General features: G+C 35.7%; 1 protein-coding gene across 2 annotated transcripts in view; it reads left to right on the plus strand.

The window, feature by feature from the left end:
• Positions 1-24,860, plus strand: part of COL5A2 (collagen type V alpha 2 chain) — a 151,541-nt gene extending 126,681 nt beyond the window's left edge. For both annotated transcript variants that reach the window (XM_061135514.1, XM_061135515.1), the window contains 21 exons: positions 552-659; positions 944-997; positions 3,160-3,213; positions 3,430-3,483; positions 3,904-3,957; positions 4,363-4,470; positions 4,585-4,638; positions 5,174-5,227; positions 5,994-6,155; positions 6,931-7,038; positions 8,137-8,244; positions 9,686-9,739; positions 11,611-11,718; positions 12,218-12,271; positions 13,020-13,127; positions 13,512-13,565; positions 14,802-14,909; positions 16,943-17,234; positions 20,026-20,213; positions 22,226-22,465; positions 23,166-24,860. In XM_061135514.1, coding sequence (XP_060991497.1) covers positions 552-659; positions 944-997; positions 3,160-3,213; positions 3,430-3,483; positions 3,904-3,957; positions 4,363-4,470; positions 4,585-4,638; positions 5,174-5,227; positions 5,994-6,155; positions 6,931-7,038; positions 8,137-8,244; positions 9,686-9,739; positions 11,611-11,718; positions 12,218-12,271; positions 13,020-13,127; positions 13,512-13,565; positions 14,802-14,909; positions 16,943-17,234; positions 20,026-20,213; positions 22,226-22,465; positions 23,166-23,312 — 2,271 coding nt within the window. In that variant the 3' untranslated portion in view covers positions 23,313-24,860. The remainder of the gene's footprint in view (positions 1-551; positions 660-943; positions 998-3,159; positions 3,214-3,429; positions 3,484-3,903; positions 3,958-4,362; positions 4,471-4,584; positions 4,639-5,173; positions 5,228-5,993; positions 6,156-6,930; positions 7,039-8,136; positions 8,245-9,685; positions 9,740-11,610; positions 11,719-12,217; positions 12,272-13,019; positions 13,128-13,511; positions 13,566-14,801; positions 14,910-16,942; positions 17,235-20,025; positions 20,214-22,225; positions 22,466-23,165) is intronic.
• The last annotated feature ends 559 nt before the right edge of the window (positions 24,861-25,419 follow it).

The raw sequence follows: 25,419 nt of genomic DNA on the forward strand, positions 1-25,419 counted from the left end.
GCACCATTTCCTTTTGGGTCCCATTCTAAAGTTGATAGAAGATAATGTGGCCATTTTCAGTGCAAACTACTAGAGCAGAAATTTTTGTGATCAGATGTTAGATACCTTATCACCTTCAAGGGCCAGAGATTGTGTAAGATCTACTTCAGTTTCATTACTGAATAAGCCTGAAAACCAGCTTCATTTCATGGGTTCTTTAGAGAGAGAATGGATGTACTCTCTAAATGTAATGTCTTCTTTTTCTTATTAGAATCCTTATGATGTTGCCAGTAAAAGAAAATAAAAAGGCAACTCTATCATTTTTGTTTGAATCAGTACCCAATTTTCCCAGAGAGGAAATCTGAAAGCAAAGCAACAGTCAAAACAGAAAGGTATTATTTAAAGAAAAAATAATGACCTCAGAGACAGTTTTCCCAAATGAAAAATATAAGCATTAGGTTGAACCATACGTAATTGCCAAGATTCTACTATTTTTGGTCTACCAAAACAGGGATTCCATGTGGCTAAACCTTAATATATAGATGAGCATACTTATTGTTGGTTCATTTTAGGGCAGTCCGGGACCACCTGGAACCCCTGGAGATACAGGCCCACCAGGTCTTCAAGGTATGCCAGGAGAAAGGGGAATTGCAGGAACTCCTGGCCCCAAGGGTGACAGAGTAAGTTTATTTATTTATTTTATTCATCCATTTAGATTTTCTGCTGATAATGATTTTCTGGGCAGACTTTTACTTCTGCCATCCTAAGTTGCAAGTCATTCATTCTTTCAGTATACGTGCACTTAGAAAATGCAGTCCCAACTGCATTGCTCCCACCGTTGTTCTAGGCCCAAGGGGATACAGCTATGGACATTAGAGATGAGCTCTTGCCCTCATGAAGCTTCCATGCCAGTGTAGGAAAAAGACACGTAAGTGAATAAATGGCATTTTGTGTGTTTTCGCAGGGTGGCATAGGAGAAAAAGGTGCTGAAGGTACAGCTGGAAATGATGGAGCAAGAGTAAGTGAAACCATTCTTTTCAGTGGCAGGGCTAGGAATCAGCATCATCATTACTGTATGAGGTTGCCAGAACTTTCTAGAATAAGCCTCATGTTTTTGTGGTGGTCAGGATTTGGGAGAATGATGAAATCTGAGATTTGACATTGATTGCCTGTGGATATTAATTTGCTTACCTTGAATTAGAACAAGCCAAAAAAATAAAGTCATTATTGAGAGAATGAAATAAGACACATTTTTACTGTGCATATGAAATTGATGCTTTAAGCAGTGGGGCCCTCTTTTTCCTTCTCTATCATATTTATTCCATATGCAATGTTTCTGTTTATTAAAATGCTAATCTAATGAGTCATCTTAGACTTCCTTCCAGTGTAGGCAAGTAGAGTTTTACCGAGTAACCAAAGGTGTGGTGAATGTTTCTCAAAATGCTAGATGTCAGGTGTGAGAAAATTACTGAACGATGAATCATCATTAATGAGACTGAACAAGCAAAATGTAAAGAAGGATTGTTTAATGCCCTTCTAGAAATTGAGGCTTAACAAGCTTTATGTCCTCAAAACTAGAATGTATTTGCAATTCTAAGGATAATCAAACAATCAGAATGAAAATATATTTTCAGACATGAATGATTCTCTCAGGTAAGAGCAGAGAGTTAGTCACTCAGATAGTCAGTGTTTTCTGGAAATAGTGCCTGATATTTGCTAAATAGTTTCTGATTCAGTATGACTTAGTTTGCTGTTAGTTGTCATGCTCTACCCTGACAACAGCAGTTGTGCTATTAAAGAAAGAAATGACACTGAGCCGCTGTTAATATTTTGATTCTGCCCATTGAGTCACTATTAATACACTGATTATATTAACTTTTGATAAAAAAAGTATATTATAGGAAAGTTTTAGCCTTATTATAATAATTCCTTTTTTCTTTTTCTGGAAAGCTAGTTAAAAGGTGAAACAATTTAGCAAACTATGAAATCAAAGTATCTTTGCCTTTTAATTAAATCTAACATTCCATTCAATATTTCAAAAGTGGTCTAAGTGAATCTGGTTTATTGTTTGTGCTTCATATCACAGTTGGTCTGGAGTGCACAGTAAATAACGAAGAGAAATAACTGCTGTCAGTTTATTTTAAGGAGAAATATCCATCTATTGCTCCTTTGAGCTATTGAATACTTTGAAACTGCAGTGCAATAGGATCGAGACTTAAGCAATGACTGCTTAATTTTTAGTGATGGAAATACATTGTTTCAGGCAAGAAGCAGAGAATTTACCTCATATAAAGGGGAAAAAATTTTAGTGTAGTCACCTTTATATTCAATCAAATCTTTTAAGGAAGTGTATTAGGTGAATGGCAGAATATTGTTTCATTATAGATCTAGAGAATTTAAGATCACAGTTTTCTCATGTTCTTGTCTTAAAATACAATATAAAATTAAAAAGTCATTTTATTCCCTAAGTTTCTTCTGTAATGCATACATAAATTAAATGGCAAAGGAATATCTGAGTTTCTTGTGAAAAAGCAATACACAAATATCAGAGAGAAAACCTGTTTTAGGAAGGGCTCCAATGCAGTGCAGTGGTTTAAAAACTGTGCTTGTGTGTCAAGAAAACCCCACGTGTCGCTCTACTATACTCTGAGCCAAAGAACACCATCACCTTCAGGGCAGTGGGGTGGTTCCATTCATTTTTGTCACAGAGGAATGTGGAAAACTGAGGGCTTTAGCACAATTTCACTTTTCTAAAAAATAAAGGAATGATATTTCACTTGTATAGTTTAAGAATAAAGTATTCTATAGAAAATAAGAAAAGCCTTTTCAGTCTATTGTCAAATTTCAAATAGATATTAGTAAAATTAAACAAGCTAAGAAACACAGAAACATTGTTGAAGGATAGCACTGGTTTCAGACTAATGTTTGAAAACAGTGTTATGTATATAGATGAGTTGAGTTGGATGAAACAGATTGAAACATTTTGTGGAGAGAATCCCCTGGGAATTGTTTTAGCCTAGATGTAAAAATATTGAGACTATACAGATTGTATCATTTATTACAGGTAATGTTTTACAAAAGCAGTCATCTGTAACAAAATAGTACCTTCTTTGTTTGTTTAAATGTGGAGATTTCTGCGCATTCTCTTCCTCAATATGCCTATGCTATGTTCATTGACAGGGTCTTCCGGGTCCCTTGGGCCCTCCAGGTCCTTCAGGCCCTACTGGAGAAAAGGTAATATCAAAAGTTGTTATCTTGTGGACTCAAAATTCTGAGATCTGAGTGCTGGCTCTTTTTCATAACGTTTTGTCTTTCATAAAATATGGTAGCTGGGCTAGATCATCTCAGAGTTCTCCTCCCATCCACCCAACACATCGAGCACCATGTCCTACAGTTGTACTGTGTTTTCCCGTTGCTTTGGACAATAACCATCCAAAATCTGCTTTTCAGGGAGAACCCGGCCCTCGAGGTTTAGTTGGCCCACCTGGCTCCCGTGGCAATCCCGTAAGTGACAGTATTTTGATGTTCTGTAGTATTAGATTGAGCAGTAAAAGAAGCCATCATTTTGTCTTGATATTTATATGAAACCATGCCTGTTGGGTTAGGTTACTTTTAACTTCCTGGTTTTCACCTTTTACTTTTCTTATTACACTTAAAAAAAAATCAGTGTATTATTTCTATACAGTCTATTAAGTCTATGTAAGCAGCTCATTTACTAAGTAATCAGAAGCTTCTTTGAGACTTGGAATTTTTTTTTTTTTTTTATGACCCTCATCTCCTCACCCTTAGGAGTCTTCCTCAAGCAACATGTCTAATTTCTCTATATGTACATTTCAAGACACTACAGATTTATAAAATTGTGTTTAAAAATACTGTTCCTGTTTAGAATAATGTGTGAAACCTACAGTAATGTTTGTCTTCTAGGGTTCACGTGGTGAAAATGGCCCGACTGGAGCTGTTGGTTTTGCTGGACCCCAGGTATGATTTTTAAGTGTCCTGAATTTACAAATGATCATTCTTCTTGCTACAGCAATGAATTTAACTATCACTGTCATTTGTTTTGAAGGTATATTCAAGATTTTGGAAAACATAGTTTTCTAGGCAATAGTCTCATTTTCAGTACTTTTTTTTTTTTCATGGACTGGCACAAAATGGATGCATCTGCATTATTTTGAATTATATACTTGTTATAATAAACAATGTGGTGGCGTAACTTACTTTTTCAGACTGTCTTCAAAGATCTCATTGGGTGTTTTTTTTTTTTCTTCTAAGCTTTTATACTGATTACAAATCACCATTTTATAATATACGAATAATGATAATTATTATGAAAAATTTGTCTGTAAGTGTTGCAGCCATCTCCTTCTTTATTCTTTGGTATAGGGTCCTGATGGGCAGCCTGGAGTGAAGGGTGAACCCGGAGAGCCTGGGCAGAAGGGAGATGCTGGCTCTCCTGGACCACAAGGGCTAGCAGGCTCCCCAGGGCCTCACGTAAGTTTAAAGTAAAACAAGATACGACTTGAGTCCAGTTCCCACTGTTTAGACCTTGTGTTTAGACCATCTTTCTTTACTGCAGCACCCTTTTGTTTGTTTCCTTCTGTTTAGGGTCCTAATGGTGTTCCCGGACTAAAAGGTGGTCGAGGAACTCAGGGTCCACCTGTAAGTTGGTTTGAAGCTCTCGGAATTATGCATAGCTAGTCACAGATATCTAGTACTTTATAGCCATCTTAAAGTTCCTTTGAAGCTGTAACAACCAATTTTTAGTTGTATATATTGCAGTCGAAAAGGTGCTGAACTTGGATGACAATCTGCATTAAAGTTAGTTTTATGACTTTGGAGACCCAGTTTCCTCACATATAACCTAAAGAATAGATTACCTATGGAAGAGGGAATGAATAATATGAACCCACTTTATGTAATTCTGTTATAAGAAATTCTAATGTGATCCTAGTGCTCGTCTTCAATATACTTGTATATGTTCAAGATAAATGGAAAGTGGAAAGAGAAAAATAGCATCCTTCCTACCAGTTAATCCTGATCTGTTCACAAAAGCGAGATACAGGAAAAAAATTTATTGCTCACAACAGGGAAAGGGATATAAAGTCCTAGGTATCCCTGTAAAATAAGTAGGCCCTAGAAAGTATATATAACTATTTTTTATTTTAAAGTTGCTTATATGATATTATATTTCTAGGGTGCTACAGGATTTCCTGGTTCTGCCGGCAGAGTTGGACCTCCAGGTCCTGCTGTAAGTTAATTCAATAATTGAAATCACTGATAGTGGAATAATTACACACAACACATAAAAACACACACAAACATACACATGTACATATTATAATGATACACACACATATATTTGAGTTATTATTTGTTCTTTTATTTAATCACTTAATGATTTGCTATCCTGTGTTAATAGTTCTTGTCCCAATAATTCATACAGGTATGTTGTCAAGCAAATCATCTTTAATCATTGAATGTTTCTTGGAGGAGCTTATTTGCAAATCTTTTTAAACTCCAGTATTTGACTATTACTTCATTTGGGTACTGAACACTCACAGTATTATGTGGTAATAATCATTCCTTTCAGTTAGGAAGAATCTCTGAGATTATCTATACTAGAAGTTATTTTTCATTATAAGCTCAAGTCAGATAAAAGAAAATACATATTCATTGTTGGTGAAGAGCCTTATGGAGTTTGAAAATTCAAGTTAATTTCAAACACGTTTTTTATTTTTTTACGATTTCAAACCACATTTAGTTTTTAGTTGAAGTTTAGTTCATTTATAACATTGTCAGTACACTTTTCATAATGAGTCAGAGGTAAGTGTCTGCAGATAATGAAATGAACCTACAGCTGTGTATTTTACTTTTTGTTTAAATCCACTGAGTGATTAACAGGAAAAATGGACCTGTGAAGCGTGGGGTTCTGCTTCTGCAGCAGAGATCCCCATATTAGGTATTCTAACATGGCTTCCACTTTGCCCTCTGGGCCTCTTCCCATGTTATACTAGGGAGCTCCAGGACCCGCGGGGCCGTTAGGGGAGCCTGGGAAGGAAGGACCTCCAGGTCTTCGTGGGGACCCCGGGTCTCATGGACGAGTAGGAGATCGAGGACCAGCTGGCCCTCCTGGTGGCCCAGGAGATAAAGGGGACCCAGGAGAAGATGGACAACCTGTAAGTTTGGCATCTTGGTTCTAGACTACCTCTAACTAGAAACTCATAATAACTACTGCCACAAAGAAACTGTTTATACATTATCCTGAGCACTTTTATAATCCTTTGAGTACATTGTGCTCTATAGGTTTTTAACTTACAATTCTCTACTCTAGGAAAAATTATATGTCCATTATATAACATTATAACATATCCATTATATCCATAACATATCCATAACATATAACATATCCATTATATAACATTAATGGATATGGTATTCAAAAACTAAACAAAAAAACAATTTTTTGTTAAATATCTGTGCTAAATTAAGAAAAAATTTTAAAGCAATTTACTGAATATATAAATGCCTCAACATTAATATGTTTAGATAGAGCCCAACTTCTTTTCTTTGTTTTAAAATTTTTGTCAGTTTAAGAGGAGGAAAACTGTCTGAATATTTACTTCTTTTATTCTGTCAATATTCACATTATCTTCAAGTTCTTTTAAACTAACTCTCAGCTTTAATAATGATTTAATTGGTTTAATTCCAACCAGTTCTCTCTTTTAAATAATGTTAGAGGCTCAGTGTGGATTACTCATTTTGACTGCTCATATATAGTATGATTTAGTAGAACAGAATCTTAATACTTACTTAATATTGCATACTTAATATATTACTATGAGTAATAATAATACTCATACTTAATAACCTATAAAGCTGTCATCTATTATAAAGTGCTTGCATATAGTTTTCCCTGGAGGACTTCTTATTATAGTTTGTATTCAAAATTAGGGTCCAGATGGTCCCCCTGGTCCAGCTGGAACTACTGGGCAGAGAGGAATTGTCGGCATGCCGGGGCAGCGTGGAGAGAGAGGGATGCCCGGCCTTCCAGGCCCAGCAGTAAGTAGCTGCACTGGTCAATACTTCATCTGATTATGTGCAATATCATTTGTAAAGGGAGAATTTATCTTTTTTTTTTTAATAAATTTAAAATCTTTTAAAGGCACAGAGTATCTGAAAAACCTTTTGACTTTAAATGTCAAATTCTTAAGTACCTTTGAAAAATATATTTATTTAACCCTGGGACTAGGGACTTAGACAAATAAGGATGTGGATTTTTAGTGACTCTAAATCTTTCTTCAAAGATTAAAAATACCCATGGAGCTAGAGAAGAGGGATAATCTCCTGGTGAGTAGGTAGCCTCTTTTTAAATAAACATGCCTAATGGAAAAATCTATATTTCACAGTTCAGAGACTAAGTTTTCATAAACCATCAAAGGGAAGAAATAGTTGAGCTAAAGTAATACTGGGGGTGAAAGAGGGGTGAACTATAAAGACAGATTCTGAAAGCAATCTCCTATTCCCTGGAGGGTGCTAAGAATTTCATATTCTCTGGAGTATGGATAAAAGTTTAACTCACTGTTAGCTTTGAAGAGATTAAATTTTACTGCTGAAAGTTTACACACTTGAGAAAAAAAAATGATGTTTTTATATCGAATGTGGAGATAGATTTACTGCTGGGGTCTTGGAACTGGGGACATGTGAGTTGAGATATGAAACCAGCAGACTGGGAGTCTAGAGCAGCTTTATTGTTATCAGGAGTGAGCCAAGGAACCTGGAATATTTGGTCTCCCAATAGTGAGCTCAAACTGTCAGGATACAGAAATAAAGTGAGGAGACTAAGTGGAAGAGTAAGGATGAGCATATCTTAGTGACACAGATTCAAGACGGGCATCCAGATCTGAAAATAGTACTTCGGAGTAAAACCCAAAATGCACCTGAATTGGTGCAAAGGATAGTCCCATCGATATATCAGGATGGGTGTGGTAAGAAGCGGGCGCACCTCTGGGAAGGTACTGCAGTGATATTGGTGTTGTGTGATAACTGACAGTTATTACTCTAGAGAGAGACACTGGGTGCCGTTTAAACATAGCCGTTATGTGAACTGTCCCCTCAAGCTTCTTCAGAAGTGGTTGACATATTTATGCTTTATTTCAGGGCACACCAGGAAAAGTAGGACCAACTGGAGCCCCAGGAGATAAAGGTCCACCTGGACCTGTTGGGCCCCCAGGTTCCAATGGCCCTGTGGGGGAGCCAGGACCGGAAGTGAGTACCGCAGTGAAGGTCATCCTCCCCTCCTTGTCTGGTGTTATGGGGACATTTCTGAAATTTAGAAATTAATTTAGAAACTAGAAATTGTACATTCGACCTGAAGGAAGTTTTCTAGTGCTGTTTTTTGATGTGTTTTTCCTTCCCTAGAGAGTTGACTAAATGATGACATGAGAAAAAGGTAATAAGATTGGTGTCTTGCACTGGCCTTCATCTTGTCAGGAGCCAAGTATTTTAGTTGGTTTAGGTTGTTGCCAAATTGTTTTGAAGGTGAAAGGTTACAACTGTTTATCTTTTCTCTTGTTATTATTTCATTCTGGAATGGCATATTTGTCAAAATTGCCAAGTTTTATGGTGATAGGATTAATACAATTGTTAAAGCTTGTAAAGAGGGCCAAGTAAGTAGAGATCATTTTACTTAAATATCCCTATATATAACATTGTGGATATCAAGTTCCCTTAGGCTCTTTTGAGAGGAAATCAGCTTTTGGAAGGTGATTTGAAAAGTTACAGGTGGAAATTTCCTCTGTTCTGTGCTTTAATGAGTAAATTGCCAAACATTTAGTGTCACATGTTCTTGAGAGAAACAATTAATGCCTTTCAGAACAATTTTTGTTCAAATGGTAAAAATATAGTTCTGTGGAAAAAAGAAATCAAAATAAAACAGGAAAGGAAGACTATATATTTTAAAATGTAATTTAATGTCTAAACACACATATTTTATTTTAAAACCTTAAGGATATTATTTGGGTAAGTAAAAGTGAGGGAAACCATTCACTGGTAATATAAAGAAAAAAAAAATACAAGGAATATAAGTGTTGTCTATTTATTTTGAATAATTTGATTTTTTTAAATAAAAATAAAAAAAGATGAATTTAGACGAAGTGTAGGAGGCACAGTAAAAGAAGTGTCTTGGGGCTTTTCTGGTGTTGGGGGGGCTTCTCTGGTGTTGGAGCGCCTCTGTCTGGTTGTAGTTCCTCTGGGTCCACTGCTGAAGAGGTTGATTAAGCCGAGTATAGATGTAGTATGTTTCACAACAAACATTGATGAGCCCAAATTTGTAGCAATTCCAGGGCAGTTTTAAAGTTGAACTGCTACATTAAATAACTGGGCATCCTTAATTCTTGACTAAGGAATATGTACACAGGGAAAGGAAATAACATTGCAGTTTATAAGCACTGTACTGTAAGTGGAAAATAGTGTCTTAAGTAAAACTATTTAAAATTGGCACCAAAAGTGTAAGAATGTGTTAATAATTTTACAGGCAAATCAGAATAATAGAAAGATGGCAGAAACTTTCTTCTACTGAAGTTTCCATAAATGCTAATTTGTAATGTGGAATAGGGGTGGAATATATGCTGTAATTTTTCTGGCAATTGAAATGTGATTTTTTTTTTATTATTCAGTTAATTCATTTTTCAAATATGATTCTTTATAGGGTCCAGCTGGTAATGATGGTACTCCAGGACGGGATGGTGCTGTTGGAGAACGTGTAAGGGCAATTTCACTGATCAAAAAATCTGAAATAATGTGCATTTGAAATCTCTGTAATACTAAAGAGTAAAAAACTATTCTTTCTTCTCATCTTTATTCTTTAAGTAATTAGCTATGTAATCTTGAACAAATTTTCTGAACCTTGGTTTTTAAATACTTTAAGTGTGATGAATATTTATACCATTGAGGACTTATGTTTTAAATATCATGTTCAAAGTATCTCATAGGTATTCAAAGAAAGGGAAAGAAAGAGTTTTGAGGAATCCTGGGGCAAGGGTCCCCCTCCGTCTTCTGTAAAGCCAAGGGGATGCAAATTCTCTTGGGATCTAATTTTTCCCAGGGTTGGTATATATTGTCCAGGGTAGTAGTCTTCAGAGGTTTTGCTGATGTACCCCCAATATAATTTTGAAAATCTCTGAACCTCTGTGCATATTTTAAGTTACCATCATTTATTTTAATCGTAAGTTTTGATAGTTATGTTGGGTCAGTTCTTTTCCCTCACTTTTTGTCTCCTTGTAGCAAAGAATTGAAACAACAGACTAAGACAGCTCAAGCAGGCAAATAGTACACTCTCAGAGCAGAGCAATCCGGTGGGAGTGGTCCTGCTGCATTTTAGGGTTTCCTTTTTTGTCCTTTGTTCCCTGTCCTAAGGAGACCCTGGAGCCTGACTGCTTCTGTCCCATGCAAAATAAGGCTTGTACCTAAGACCAATCAGGGAAGGAAATGCAAATATAGTATATGTTCAAAGCCAATCAGGGAAGGGGGCGTGCTTGGGCATGTTTTCTTGCTGGAGGTCTTCACTCCAGCCTGAAGTGGTTTCCCTTTTTCATGGGCTTTGTCTTTCCTTTTTTTGCCGTCTGGATGTTTCTGCTAATTGCTATCTTGGACTCCTTTTTCCTGTTCTAACTGTCTAACAGTTACAAAGGAAGTAGTTCTGGTAAATTCTAAATGTATATGTGCTTTCATCATATATATATTTTTTAAAGTCTTGGAGTTGCCAATTCAGTGTATTCAGTGTATTTTATTACATGCCCATTCTCTAACCTAATTGCCAAAGTTTATCCTGGGTGCCAAACTATTCAGTCAAATAAGACTTAACTTCTGTTAGAAAAAAAGATCTGGCTCCATTCTTCAAGTCAAATAATTATATTAATACACATCCACATAACTATAATCTCACCTCTGACTTCTTAAAGAGACAAGTAAGATTTGGGGCCAAGTAAGACTGGGTAAAATAAAGAGCAGCTTTTCTTTCCAAATATGTCTTTGTTTTATTCTCAAGTGAACTGTGCATTCTGGAAAAGTCCTTGAGTTTGATGCCCAGGGGGGTTTATTCCTTGGAGCATTGTGCCATATTAAGGTTGCAGATGGTATGATATATGCTTTTATTTCATAAAATGGGTGAAGGGTGATTATTAAAGAGGAAGTAGGAAAAGATGCTTCAAATCAGTTTTCTGAAAGAACTCGTATGAAGTTGTAAACCTGGAAAGTGGTTTCCTTAGAATTTTCCCTGTTTTCACATGCTGGAAAATTTTTATTTATGCTATACTAACAGTACAGATACCCCAGTGGGTCTAAGTCACATGCTGAATTCTGGAAGTGACAACTTCCATACCCAGCAATCTTGACTATGGGAATAATAGGATGAGAGTGAGGGGACAGATGATATTGGAGGAAAATATCTTACCCTTTTCAGTTTGATTTATTAATATGTAAATATAAGTAGAACATTTAAGTAATATATAAATAAGTTAATAAATAGAATGTTTTAAAAGGTGTGTTTTTTCCTTTCATGAATAACATAAGCATATAGAATTTTGCTGTTTTATAGTGAATATTAAAGAGGTAATATCATGGTTTCCTTGTCAGGGTGATCGTGGAGACCCTGGGCCTGCAGGTCTGCCAGGCTCTCCGGGTGCCCCTGGAACTCCCGGTCCTGTCGGTGCTCCAGGAGATGCAGGACAAAGAGGAGATCCGGTAAGGAGAGTCAGTGTCACACTGACAGTTTTAAACATCAACATACTGTATTATGAGTATGCATATATGCATGCATGCAATGACATGTGTGCTTGGAATTATTTTTTCTAGTCTTAAAATTTTGATTTCTAATAGGTCTTCAAAAATCTTGATGCTTTGGCTTTCATGATCTAAAAATGTTGTGATTTATAGGAAATGTAGTAAGTATGGATCATGTTAAATTTAAGCAAGTAATGTCTTATGTAATTAACTAAGGTGATCTTCATTCAGAGAAGTCCATTAATAAAATTGACTATAGAGATGTGATTGGGGTTATAGTGAGCACATTCTTATACCTAGGGAAATTAGCCTGGTTTTATTTAATTAGCCATAAGAGTATACACTTAGATACACTTACACATATAGAAGTATTCAACTACAGACATATGTTCCTGAATTCTAAATCTCTATAATATATCCATATTTTTTCTTGTATTAATTTTATGAAAATTTCTTCTAGGGTTCTCGAGGTCCTATAGGACCACCTGGTCGAGCTGGGAAACGTGGCTTACTTGTAAGTTCTTGGCTTTATTTATTTATTTTTTTAAATATATGACTTCTTACATAAAATATACTCCCAAAGAAAAAGCATACTTTTTAAGATTCATAAATGAAAATTAATTACCAAATTCTTCAAGCCTTGGATAAAACATTAATTTAAAATAGCACCCAGGAGTTTATATTTGTTTTTATAATGTTAGTATAACTCTTCTGAATTTTACTACAAATCATTTCAATAATCAATTAAAACTTTTAGTCACAATTTTCTCCCACAATAGCAAGGGTAACAGTGCCATTCTCTGAGATTTTCTAAAAATTATGTAGGCAAATGGGTTTGAAAGCTCTTTGTAAACTTGAAAAGTACTATTCAAGTATATTTTATTTTTAGCTAGATCATTACATAATAATATAATCTAAATATGTGAAGGAGAATCCAAACTTTGGAAAATATCTCAGGCTAGATTAAACTTAAAATAGCTCATTTTAGTCCAAATATAGGTTAAACATTTAAAAACCTGAATCTTTAGGAAACATTATTATATATCCTATGCTTTTAGTGATCACTTTCATTCCTTGAGAAAAAAAGATAAAATTCCTAGATAAAAATAGATAAAAAATTCCTAGTAATACCATTTAGATAAGTAAATATATTAGTTCATATAAAATACAATGCTCAAAATTGTAGCAAATACAATTGCACAAAGTAAAATTGTAAATTGTAGTTTCAACAGGCAATGCTCATGCTCTGACCTTATTTCTAGGGACCCCAAGGACCTCGTGGTGACAAAGGTGATCATGGAGACAGAGGGGATCGAGGTCAGAAGGGTCACAGAGGCTTTACTGGTCTTCAGGGTCTTCCTGGACCTCCTGTAAGTTATTCTTTTAAGTATTACCTGCTCTCCATGTGAAAATGCAAAGGTATCTTGACATGAACATTTATTTGTCTATAAAATGGATGGACATTTTGCATCTTATTTTCATTTTAAAGAATATCTTGATGATTAAGTCATTACCTAAGTACCCAATATAATTTTTCATATGTTTTCTGTAATTTTGTGGGAAAGATATAAACCAAAAGGTTATATGCAGTATTACTCCTACAGTTGTCTTTAGTATTGGTCACAACTCATGTAGACATAGAGATTGATGAATGAAATATATGCTGCTAAAGTCAATGACGGGACATTTTTGAAAGCTAGAGTGGTTAAATATAAGATATAAATATTTTGGCTTTTTTTTTTTTTTCTGCTTAGGGTCCAAATGGTGAACAAGGCAGTGCTGGAATCCCTGGACCATTTGGCCCAAGAGTAAGTAACAAAATTTAGCAATAAGTTGCAGGTGTAAATATTAATGCACCTGAGGACACTTTGTTAGTGCTTGCGTATCATTTTCATGGTATTGAGGCTGGAGTTGGCTTACGTTCTTTGAAGCTGGCAGCAAACATAAGAGACAAACCATTCAGCATTTACATTTAAATAGACATAGCCTGAAATATATTACTTCATAGGCCCATTCAAAATCTCTTCCCTAGGGTAGATATACTCATCTGCTTGTTCATTTTCTTACTCTGTGTTTATTGAAATTTCCATTTAATTGTACTCTTTGAGATGATACTATAGGATTTACCGTGAAGTGGAGACAGATTTTGAAGCTGGATATACTGTTTTCATTTAAGCAATTGCTATAGTTCCTCAGCAGAAGTTGGCATAAGGCTAATTAGGAAGAAAATCATAAAATGAAACAAATATTTGAAGGTTATAGAAATTCTACATTTAGCATTAATGCTGTCTGATAGGTCATTAATGCCACAAGACAATTATTTAGGAAAATCATTAGAAAGAATTTCTGCTATATCTAAATACAGTGTAAACAAGTCACACATAAAATTGAGAACAGTATCAAAATTACTGAGATGTGATAAAATTCTGGAGTACAAGGACACAAATTTAATTTATGTCAAACACTGTGACTTCTGTGATTTTCTTACTCCTAATTAACTGAATTTCTAATTAAGTTTACAATATGTGAAATGTGATGAAGCAGCTCCTGCCAATAAAAGTAGATGAAAGAAAGGGAAAGTGCAGGTTGCTCAGTCGTGTCCAACTCTTTGCGACCCCATGGACTATACAGTCCATGGAATTCTCCTGGCCAGAATACTGGGGTGGGTAGTCTTTCCCTTCTCCAGGGGATCTTTCCAACCCAGAGATCGAACCCAGGTCTCCCGCACATTTCAGGCGGATTCTTTATTAGCTGAGCCACAAGGGAAGCCCTAAAAAGTAGATGACTAGTCCATTAAAAGTAGATGACTAGCCCATTAATGTTTTAACTGACACTGGTCTTTTCCCCTGCATGGATGGTGGAGAACTCATGTGTGGTGAAGCAGTAAATATTAGAAAGTGCTAGAAGTCCATTTATTAGTCATTAGGAAAACAAATATGAGAAATCAATGTGACAACTCCAAAAAGAAATAGTTCTTTGATCAAAGAAAGGCCTCGAAGAGGTTTTCCTCCTAGGATCTAAAATACAGTCTTTGTTTCTTGCAGGGCCCCCCAGGTCCAGTTGGTCCTTCAGGCAAAGAAGGAAGCCCTGGGCCGCTTGGGCCCATTGGGCCTCCTGGTGTGCGGGGCAGCGTTGGAGAAGCAGGCCCTGAGGTAAAATCACAGAGATTTGTATGTGAGTAGTGCTATTGATTCCCACAGCTTGGATTCTGTCTAAGGACAATCTGTGCAGCATGAAGGACAGAAGACTTCAGGAACTCTGAAAACAAGCCTGAAAATCACATCAGCTTGTCTGTATAACAGCTACTTCAAACATTTTAGCACAGATTATTCAGAATACATAAAATTAGAGTCTAAGCTACCTAGGCCTTGTCTTCAGTGAGAGGAATGGAGTGATATCAATGAAAGCTAATAGTAAGTTATGATTGTATTATCGTTAGAGTTATGAAAATGTGGCTTTGCTTTAAGTGGCAATAGACTCAATGGGAGATTCGATGAATGTATTCGTTCATGACAATGTTGGAAAGTGAAGCCTAGGAAATTAAAGTGTTATTTACTGAAAATGAAATTCAGAAAAGATTCAAATTAAAACTTTCAATAGAATATTTCAGTAGTATTGACTTGGGTATTGACTTGTAAAGCTTTAAATTGCTTTAGTTAGACTTTAGTTAGGCTTCTCAGAAACCAAACTTTGGGAAACAGCCTGCTCTGTCTGCCATGCACACACGTGTGTGTGTGCATGTGCACGTGTGCATGTATGTGTGTGCACGTGCATGTGTGCATGTGTGTGTGCGCGTGCATGCGCGTGTGTGCGTGTGCATGTGTGTGCGCGCCCATGCATGTGTGCGTGCGTGTGTGTGTGTGTGTGTGTGTGCATGTGTAATGTGAGGTTATGCACCCCCCCTGGCGTTTCTTCCTCTTTTGCTTTATTTTCCTTTTCTTATTCTGTCTCTGTCCTAATGATAATACCATTCAACCAAATATTTATTATTACATAGAAAGAAGAGCCTTACATTTCCTATGGTCAAGAGGAATCTTTTCTGTTTATTTCTCTAATTGTTTATGGAAAACGGCTGAAGAATTGGAATACCTCTTAACTTTTGTGGCTCTTGATTGACTTTATCTTGCATTTTAGTGGTCCTTGATAGCAGAAAAAAAAAATCTCTTCCCCTGAGTTTAACATAAAGGAATGTATGGAATCATGAGATGACCTTAAAGAAAAAAAAGATGGATTTAATGGTTGCTTGATGGTGAGGAAATGTTTGCGCTAGAACTTGATACAACTTGTCCAGACCCATTTAACTAGTGGCAGAGCCAGTAACAGAACTCCAGCCTTCTGCCTGCCAGGTCTGTGCTCCCCAAGAGAGATGTGGCCCACACATCTTTTCAGGTTGTGGGTAATTCTCTCAAGATGCTGAGTTCTTCCTCAGGAAAATGCAGAAGGAAATTAATAGAGGGGATCTGTTTTTCTAGTCTCTGATATTTGGTATGCTCATCTCCCTTTTGCTCCAGTAGTTCTTATTTGGCAAAATAATAATAATTATTAAAAGAGCTCTTTAGGCAAGGATAACTTCCTCCAGTTTTGTTTAGGAGAGATAATTTTGATCTACCCACTAATTAATGCACATAAAAAGATTTCCTGTGGTTTCCCCTTATTTAGATATGGGTGAAATTCTCCTGTGGGTGTTCCTTCATGTATTCCCTTGGTACTGATGGGAAGTCTTATGGAAGTAGCACCCACAAACTCCTCTCCATCTCTTTGTTCAGCCTTTGTTTATACACCCTTCTAAAATATTTTAGTTGTGCCTTGCCAAAATAGTTTGATTATGAGTGTACAAATCTATATATAACTAACATAAAATGTATTGCATCTTCATGCGTAAACATCAAAGCACATATTTTGTGTTTTAATCTTTAAATAAAGATACCAACCTCAGATGCCAACTTGCAGACATCTTGTCTGAGAAACAGTTATGCATCCTTTCTCATCCCTGGAATGTTATAAGTTAGCAGACCAGAACCATCTAGTTAAAAAAGGGCTCAAGCCACAGATCTCTCAGTGACGTCAAATTGAGGTTTTACACTGTAACCCCCATTGCCCCAAGTCCCATCAGTGCCTTTGTGTCCAATGGAAAAGCAAGAACTAAAAACTGTATTAAATATATTTCCAATTTTTTTAAAATTAGGGTCCTCCTGGTGAGCCTGGTCCCCCTGGCCCTCCGGGACCCCCTGGCCACCTTACAGCTGCTCTTGGGGATATCATGGGGCACTATGATGAGAGCATGCCAGACCCACTTCCGGAGTTTACTGAAGATCAGGCGGCTCCTGATGACAAAAACAAAACCGACCCCGGGGTACATGCGACCCTGAAGTCACTCAGTAGTCAGATTGAAACCATGCGTAGCCCTGATGGCTCTAGAAAGCACCCTGCCCGGACCTGTGACGACTTAAAGCTTTGCCATTCTGCAAAGCAGAGCGGTGAGTAGACAGCTGGCCATTTGAGCAAAGCTCATTGTTTCTGATGTGTAATTCTCCAATGCATTCCAAAATATTTTATTTACTCTCTATTTAGTGATAGACATGAGGGATAAAACGGTGGCCAATCACAGAGTTTGAGGTTTGCTGATGGGAACTGTTACTGATATGAAAAAATGTGGGGTGAGATATGTACTGTAATAAAGGACATGTCTTATTAATGATCCAATTTCATGGTGGTATTTCCATTTCCATCCAAAAATCTTAAAATATGGATAATTTTGTGGTGCCACATAAAGGTCAAAAATACTTGCTTGAGCAAGGTTAAATATATTTAGTTTCCTCAATAATTCTCAGTGATTTAATATGCTAACATATAGTTGGATCCTCAAGAGTAGAATAAAGTTCTGTTTTTAGTTTTTAAAGATACCTTCATACCATGGAATTTAGAAAAATAGTACAGATGAACCTAGTTCCAGGGCAGGAATAGAGATGCAGACATACAGAAAAGATGTGTGGACACAGTTGGGGAAGAGGAGGGTGGGATGAATTGGGAGACTAAATACCCTACTGGGCTGCCCTGTTGCAGGAGACACAAGTTCAATCCCTGGGTTGGGGAGATCCCCTGGAGAAGGAAATAGCAACCTACTCCAGTATTCTTGCCTGGGAAATTCCATGGACAGAGGAGCCTGACAGGCAACAGTCCAGTTCAGATCAGTTCAGTCATTCATTTGTGTACAACTCTTTGCGACCCCATGGATTGCAGCACGCCAGGCCTCCCTGTCCATCACCAACTCCTGGAGTTCACTCAAACTCATGTCCATTGAGTTGGTGATGCCATCCAACCATCTCGTCCTCTGTTGTTCCCTTCTCCTCTCACCCTCAATCTTTCCCAGCATCAGAGTCTTTTCAAATGAGTCAGTTCTTCTCAGGTGGTCAAAGTATTGGAGTTTCAGCTTCAGCATCAGTCCTTCCAATGACTATTCAGGACTGATCTCCTTTAGGATGGACTGGCTGGATCCTCTTGCAGTCCAAGGGACTCTCAAGAGTCTTCTCCAACACCACAGTTCAAACGCATCAATTCTTCAGTGCTCAGCTACAGTCCATGGCTACAGTCCATGGGGTCATTAAAAAGTCGGACACAATTTAGCAACTAAAAAAACAGCAAATACACTACTGTGCGTGAAATAGATAGCTAGTGGGGACTTACTATAGAGGGAGCTCAGCTTGGTGCTCTGTGATGACCTAGGTGGGTGGCCTGGAGGGGAGGTGGGAGGGAGGTCCAAGAAAAAGGGGATTTGTTCATGCGTATAGCTGACTCACTTTGCTGTACAGCAGAAACTAACACAACATGTAAAGCAATTATACTCCAACAACAGAGAGAGCAGAATAGAGTATGCATTATTTCCCAGATTTATTAGAATATGAAATTCTTTTCATGTAGTTTAATGTTCTACAGATCATACTTCAATAATCTCTGCTGTGGAATTGTGTTATGGTTATTTTATAAAATATTTTGAAATTAAATTGTTTTTTCCCTTAGTTGGAAACACTATGCCTAAAGTTTGCAAAATTCTATCATTTTGATTAATCTAATAAGACCTGGAAAAGAAAGATCCACAAGAGGGCCATGGGAATGAGCTATGAAATGCTTAAGAGTTTCAGATAACTTTGAAATTATGCTGACAGGGATAGCTAAAATTGTTATCTTTGCAGAACAGGCCATTTGATTACCAAGTCTATACTTTACATCCACCACTGTATTTATATATACATACATATATTTATATTTATTATGCATATATTACATATGCTATTATATAAATTATATGTATTTACATATGCTTATATAAATATACATGTAATATAATCTATATATATATTTTACATATATATACAGAATGTACATACACACAGATATGTACATAAAGATATATGCACAAAAATGTATTTGTTTGCATATTTATTAAATTATATCTCTAGCATCAAGCACTAACTTGGTGTAGCCTACTTCAAGGATCTCTTCTACATGATAAGATCAATTTTTTGAACTATTTTATATTGGAGCATCGATGATTAAGAGTGTTGTGTTAGTTTCTGGTGACAGGAAATGATTCAGTTTTACATATACATATATCTATTATTTTTCAAATTGTTTTCCCATTTAGGATAGGATGCTACATAATATTGAACAGAGATCAATTTTAGGACCATGGAGGGACTGGCCGTCCAATGGTTAAGACTCTATGCTTCTGTTGCAGGGTACATGTATTCAATTCCTGGTGGGGGAACTTAAAGATTCCACATACCACATAATGTGGCCTAAATAAATAAACAGGGCCAGTGAGATAATTCATAGCATTCTGATCACAGTTTGACTCACTTAATAGTTTTGAAAAGACATTATTTTTTTAATATTCAATTATTATTTGTTTTAAAATATTGACTTTGTAAATTTAATGAGAACCCATCCATTTTGGCAAAACCACTTACTCACTGTGGATTATCATTTTGGTATAGTTTCTAATCTACAAAATGGGTGTGATGATACTTCCTTCACATTTGTGTTTTGAACCTTAATTTGGCCAGGCACCTTAGAATAGAAAGGAGAAAGGACCTGAATGCATAACGGTTACTTTTTTCTTAGCTGCAGATATTTCCTTAACTGGAATTCTCTTTAAAAGAGTGAGTTAGTCCTTAATCAGTGAGTTAGTCCTCTGCTAATTATTTTAGAGACTCATAATCATGTTTGAGATTCTTTTTATTTAGCAAGTATTTTTATTTTGGAAAACAGGTGAGTACTGGATTGACCCTAACCAGGGGTCTGCTGAAGATGCAATCAAAGTTTACTGCAACATGGAAACAGGAGAAACGTGTATTTCAGCAAATCCATCCAGTGTACCACGTAAAACCTGGTGGGCCAGCAAATCTCCTGATAATAAGCCTGTTTGGTATGGTCTTGATATGAATCGAGGATCTCAGGTAATTTAATATGCTTACTTAAAGTTGTATTCATCGCTTGTCTTTATTTATTATATTTTAGTATTTATTTAGGGCTTTTGTAAATATTTTTGTGACCATGCTTATTTTACTATGTTTATTAATAATTGGAAGTGATAGATTCTCACTAGTTACATCATTGCATAAACATTGCTTTGAATTAAATTAATATAGTTTTGAATGATAATTTTTCAATTGATGGAATTTAAAAAAGTAATTATTTTTCACATTAGCTCCTTTAATGCCTGTGACACTGCTAATGGAGTAGAGTTGAAGGGATTTTGCCCCGTAGCTGGAAGACAGGGATTATATTTAGCATCAAGGAAACCTAGGTGACTCATAGGTGGATCTGTTACTACCTCTGGGACCCTAGAAAGTCACTTAACCTTTTTTTGTTTTCAGTCCTGCCATTTTAAAGCGATAGTGATAATATTTACCTCATGGCTTCTGTGTGTACATAAAGAGTGTGTATATAAAGTATATAGTATCTAGTATTTGGTAAGTTATGGATAAATATTAGATACTTATTATGATACTTTTGATAATTGAATCCCTTTGTAAACTTAGTAGTTATTTAAACCTAAGGCACTTTTATAATTATAATATTACCTCATATTTTTTCTTGAGTCTAATCCCCTCTGTTTCTTTCATGGTCCAGTATTTAGATTCTTCACTAGCCTTGCCACTTCCTATTGCAATATGAGTATTTTATTCCACATCTCTTTGTGGTAGCTTAACTTTGCAGTTTTCTTCTCACCTCTGCTCTAGACCTTTCCTCAGAACTCATGTTCATAATGAACATGGTATGAGGACATTATGGGTATATGCAGGATCTACCATTATTTAAAGAACAGGAAAAAATTTTAAATTTACCTACCTAATTGGAATATAATTTAGTTAACATATTATGTAAAGAGTTCAAACAGGAGCTTTGAAAGTAGAGCTCAAAGTAGAAGCTAAGTAGGAAATATCTAATACGAAATTATTTTTTGATTATTTGTTTTTGTTAGCTAATGGAAAACTTGTAATTCATATTTCCTATAATTATGTAACAGTTGGGTTAAAAAAGATTTTATACTAATAGTTAAGTCCAAATTTTTATCGTGACTGACAATAAAAGCAATCAGTTATTTTTGATACATGATTGAATATCCAAACCTATGCTTCAGTATATAACTTCTAAAAAGTAATATTCAATATTTTTTTAAAGAACTAGAGAAGCAAATTTTAAAATACTTAAACTTTCTCTGGTGAGTTATAATTATATTTGGTTTCACCACCATTTGTTTGGGATAGTAAGGATGAAGTTTCTTACTTATGAATATTCATAGAAATTTTAAGGTATTTATATATATATATATAGGTAGAATATCTTGTTATGTGAAAGAATAGAAGCAATGCCCTTCAAAATTAATTTGTCTGAAATCAACACACATACTCACACACACAGCGCTATGAAACCCATCAGTTTTATGTATATTGGGGCTAAGGGCAGGCTGCTCTAAAACTTGCTTCAGTCACACACTGATCTTTTTCAGTTAAAGTCACTAAAGTAATGGTTGCTGCAAAAGGAACGCTTTGATCCTGCTCTCTGTCTCCCTGAAAGTAGGAAATAAATCTCCCATGTGAAATCTCCCTGTACTGAGGGTAGAAAGACAACCTTATCTCCACAGATAGGGAATTTAGAACCAAGAAGCCTGTATAAACAAACATCCTTACTTCCTTATTAATTTACTACCCAAGCCCAAACTTTAAATTCCTTACCAATTACGCACCCAAACCTAGGTTTCTTTGTCCTGTCAATTCCTCTTAAATTTATTGTTTCTTTGGCTCCTACTTAGGTCCCATTTCTGTGAGACCTCTGACCTCTGTGTCCCAAATTAAAGTTGTTTCTTTCTCTCCGGCTAATCTGTCTTGTGTCAATTTTATTAGTCCAATCACAAGAACTCAGGAGGGGTAGACATGTATAACAAAGACTCTTTTTGTTTTTCTAGTTTGTTTATGGAGACCACCAGTCACCTAATGCAGCCATTACTCAGATGACCTTCTTGCGCCTTTTATCGAAAGAAGCCTCCCAGAACATCACCTACATCTGTAAAAACAGTGTAGGATACATGGATGATCAAACTAAGAACTTGAAGAAAGCTGTGGTTCTCAAAGGGTCAAATGACTTAGAAATCAAAGCAGAGGGAAATGTTAGATTCAGATACATAGTTCTTCATGATTCTTGCTCTGTAAGTATTTTTGAGTCTTGCTCTGTAAGTACTTTTGATCCATATTGATCTGGGTGAAGAAAATAAAAAATTACTTTGTTAAAAATACTGTCATGGCACTAGAGGTGGGGGCAAATTTACCCTGTGTATAAACATGACAGCAATTAGTTGTTCCTCAGGATAAACCTGAATGTGTGTTGGTATATGAAAAACGCTAGAGGCTTTAAGAAAAAACATAAAAGACTGGATCCTTGCAGCTCTTTTGCAAACTCACTTTAGTTCTCCTGCAAATTACTTAGGTTACTTAATCTCAATTCTATGTTTAAAATTCCTGGACTCTGAAATATATAATCCATCTGAGATACCTTAGGTTTTTCACTGATTGGTCTGTCTTTCCTCTTGAATATCTATATATAAAAAAGAAAATATTTAATGATGAATTTTGGTTTCAATCATGAAAACCAAAAACGCTTTCATAATTTATGTTGTTAGTGACCATTTGGGAAGCTACAAAAGAATAAAGGGCTTCTTCCCAATTTAAAGAATGAAAGAAATGCCTGCCAGTTATGACAGTATCTCAATTTTATGTTGGCGGTTCTCTTTTAAGTAGTGCTCTAAAAATCATTGCTTTCACATTATAAAAATTGGTTTGGAAGTTGCTGTCTATCATTTTTGTACTAATTTGGGTATGCTATTAACCCACTGTACCATTTAATTCCAGAAACGAAATGGAAACGTGGGCAAGACCATCTTTGAATATAGAACACAGAATGTGGCACGCTTGCCCATCATAGATCTTGCCCCTGTGGATGTTGGCAGTACAGACCAAGAATTTGGCATCGAAATTGGACCAGTTTGTTTTGTGTAAAGCAAGCCGAGATACATCGACAATGAGCACCACCCCTACCATCAGTGACCACCACCATTCACAAGACTTTGACTGTTTGAAGCTGATCCTGAGACTCTTGAAGTAATGGCTGATTCTGCATCAGCATTGTATATATGGTCTTAAGTGCCTGGCCTCCTTATCCTTCAGAATATTTATTTTACTTACAGTCCTCAAGTTTTAATTGATTTAAAATATTTTTCAATACAACAGTTTAGGTTTAAAATGATCAATGACAAAGACCACCTTTTAAAAAAAAAAGTAAACTGATTGAATAAATAAATCTCCGTTTTCTTCATTTCAGTGTAATGACAAAGTTGCTTAGTATTTATGAGAAAAACTTTCTTCCTGGCAGATAGCTTAAAGAGTGGGGTATATAAAATCACAACACTTTTATTTCACGTGGCTGCAATTGGAAAAATACAAAGTAATGCCCTTTTGTGACCTCTCATTTACAGATTATCAATTAAAAATGAAATCAAAATGTTTATCCTTGTGATTGAAACTGAATGCTTGTCTTGATATTGTATAACTAACATACAGACTCTTTAAAGAGAACCATGAAAAAATATCAGTTTCTCATTGTCTTAAATGGAATGTTAAAGTAGTATATATTCAATGGGATTTCTGACCAAAAAAAAAAAGATTTTAAATTTTTGTAAAATGTGGTAAATCTTGACTTCATTCGAATTCAAATTTAAAGCTACCTTTCCCTATATTGACTCAATCTATCAATATAGATAGAAATTAAATGAGTATACCATTGAATATATTTGCACTTTCTTGTTTAAGAAGACACAGAATGCAAAATAATTCCCATACAACTTTAGAAACAAGTATTCAGGACCCTTAGTTGAGAGTCTTCCACATATATAATCTCATCTTCTTAAAGCCTATAATGAAGAAAAAAGTTTTAGAAACTCAGAGTTGTGGAGCTGACTCTAATCAAACGTGACAGTTGGAATTAGAATATTTGGTTTTTGAACTCTCTTAGGAAAAATGACCCAACATTTTTTAGCATGAGCTACCTCATCTCTAGAAGCTGGGATGGACTTACTCTTCTTGTTTATATTTTAGGTACTAAAAGGTGCTATGCTTCTGTGATTATTCCAAGACTGGAGATAGGCAGGGCTAAAATGTATTATTATTATTATCCTCTAATGATGGTGCTAAAATTCCTTCTATAAAGTTCTTTAAAAATAAAGATGGTTTCATCGATACCATTTGTGAAAACATAACTGTTAGACTTCCCGTTTCTGAAAGAAGGAGCACTGTTCCAGCGCCTGTTCACTGTTCACCTGTCATGCTGTATCATACTGTTCTGTAACACTTGCATGTTTCTTAGACTAGAACATGTAGGTCCCCTTATGTCTCAAGGATTTTTTCCCTTTAATTCTCTGTTGGCTCCATTTTTTATTTTTTCTTTAAAAATAAACAACTGGGACCATCCCAAAGGACAAGCCATGCACACAACTTTAGTCATGTATCTCTGCAAAGCATTGAATTAAATGCACGCTTTTGTCATGTCAATGGTTTTCGTTTTGTGGAATTCCTTTGAACTTACTAGATCCATTTCATTTTCAGTAGTGAAAAGCTAGGTGCTGTGGTATTCTTTGTTTGCTGTTTGTTTAAAAGATAAAACAACAAATGCCTTTTGTCATGTAGATACTGGCTTATAATGAAAACCAGTTTGCAACATCACTCACAAAGGCAGCATGACTCTAATTTCACTATCTATGCCCTTAAAAATCTCAGGGTAGTTACTATTGATAACAAGAGAAAAGCAGCTGATTTTTCATAGTTGAATAAACTGTGATAATATAATATATGTCTCAGCGTGTCACATATGAATTTAGCCTAAATGTTTTCAGAATTTTATCTTCAACATTTATTTCACAGTATTGTTTCTCCCCAAATTGGTTATTATTTGAGCTCCACATCTTGAATATGAATATTTGAATATGTATATACCTAAATATTTGTGAGTTTTGTTTGTATTAAAATTTCCTCCAAGTTCAACCTATTCAAATTTGTACAAGTTCAGCTAGAAAAGCCAGAAACATGTAATGGTTCTGTGAAGTCAAAGCGC

This window comes from Dama dama, chromosome 33 (genome assembly GCF_033118175.1).
Source record: "Dama dama isolate Ldn47 chromosome 33, ASM3311817v1, whole genome shotgun sequence".
NCBI classification, from domain to species: Eukaryota; Metazoa; Chordata; class Mammalia; order Artiodactyla; family Cervidae; genus Dama; species Dama dama.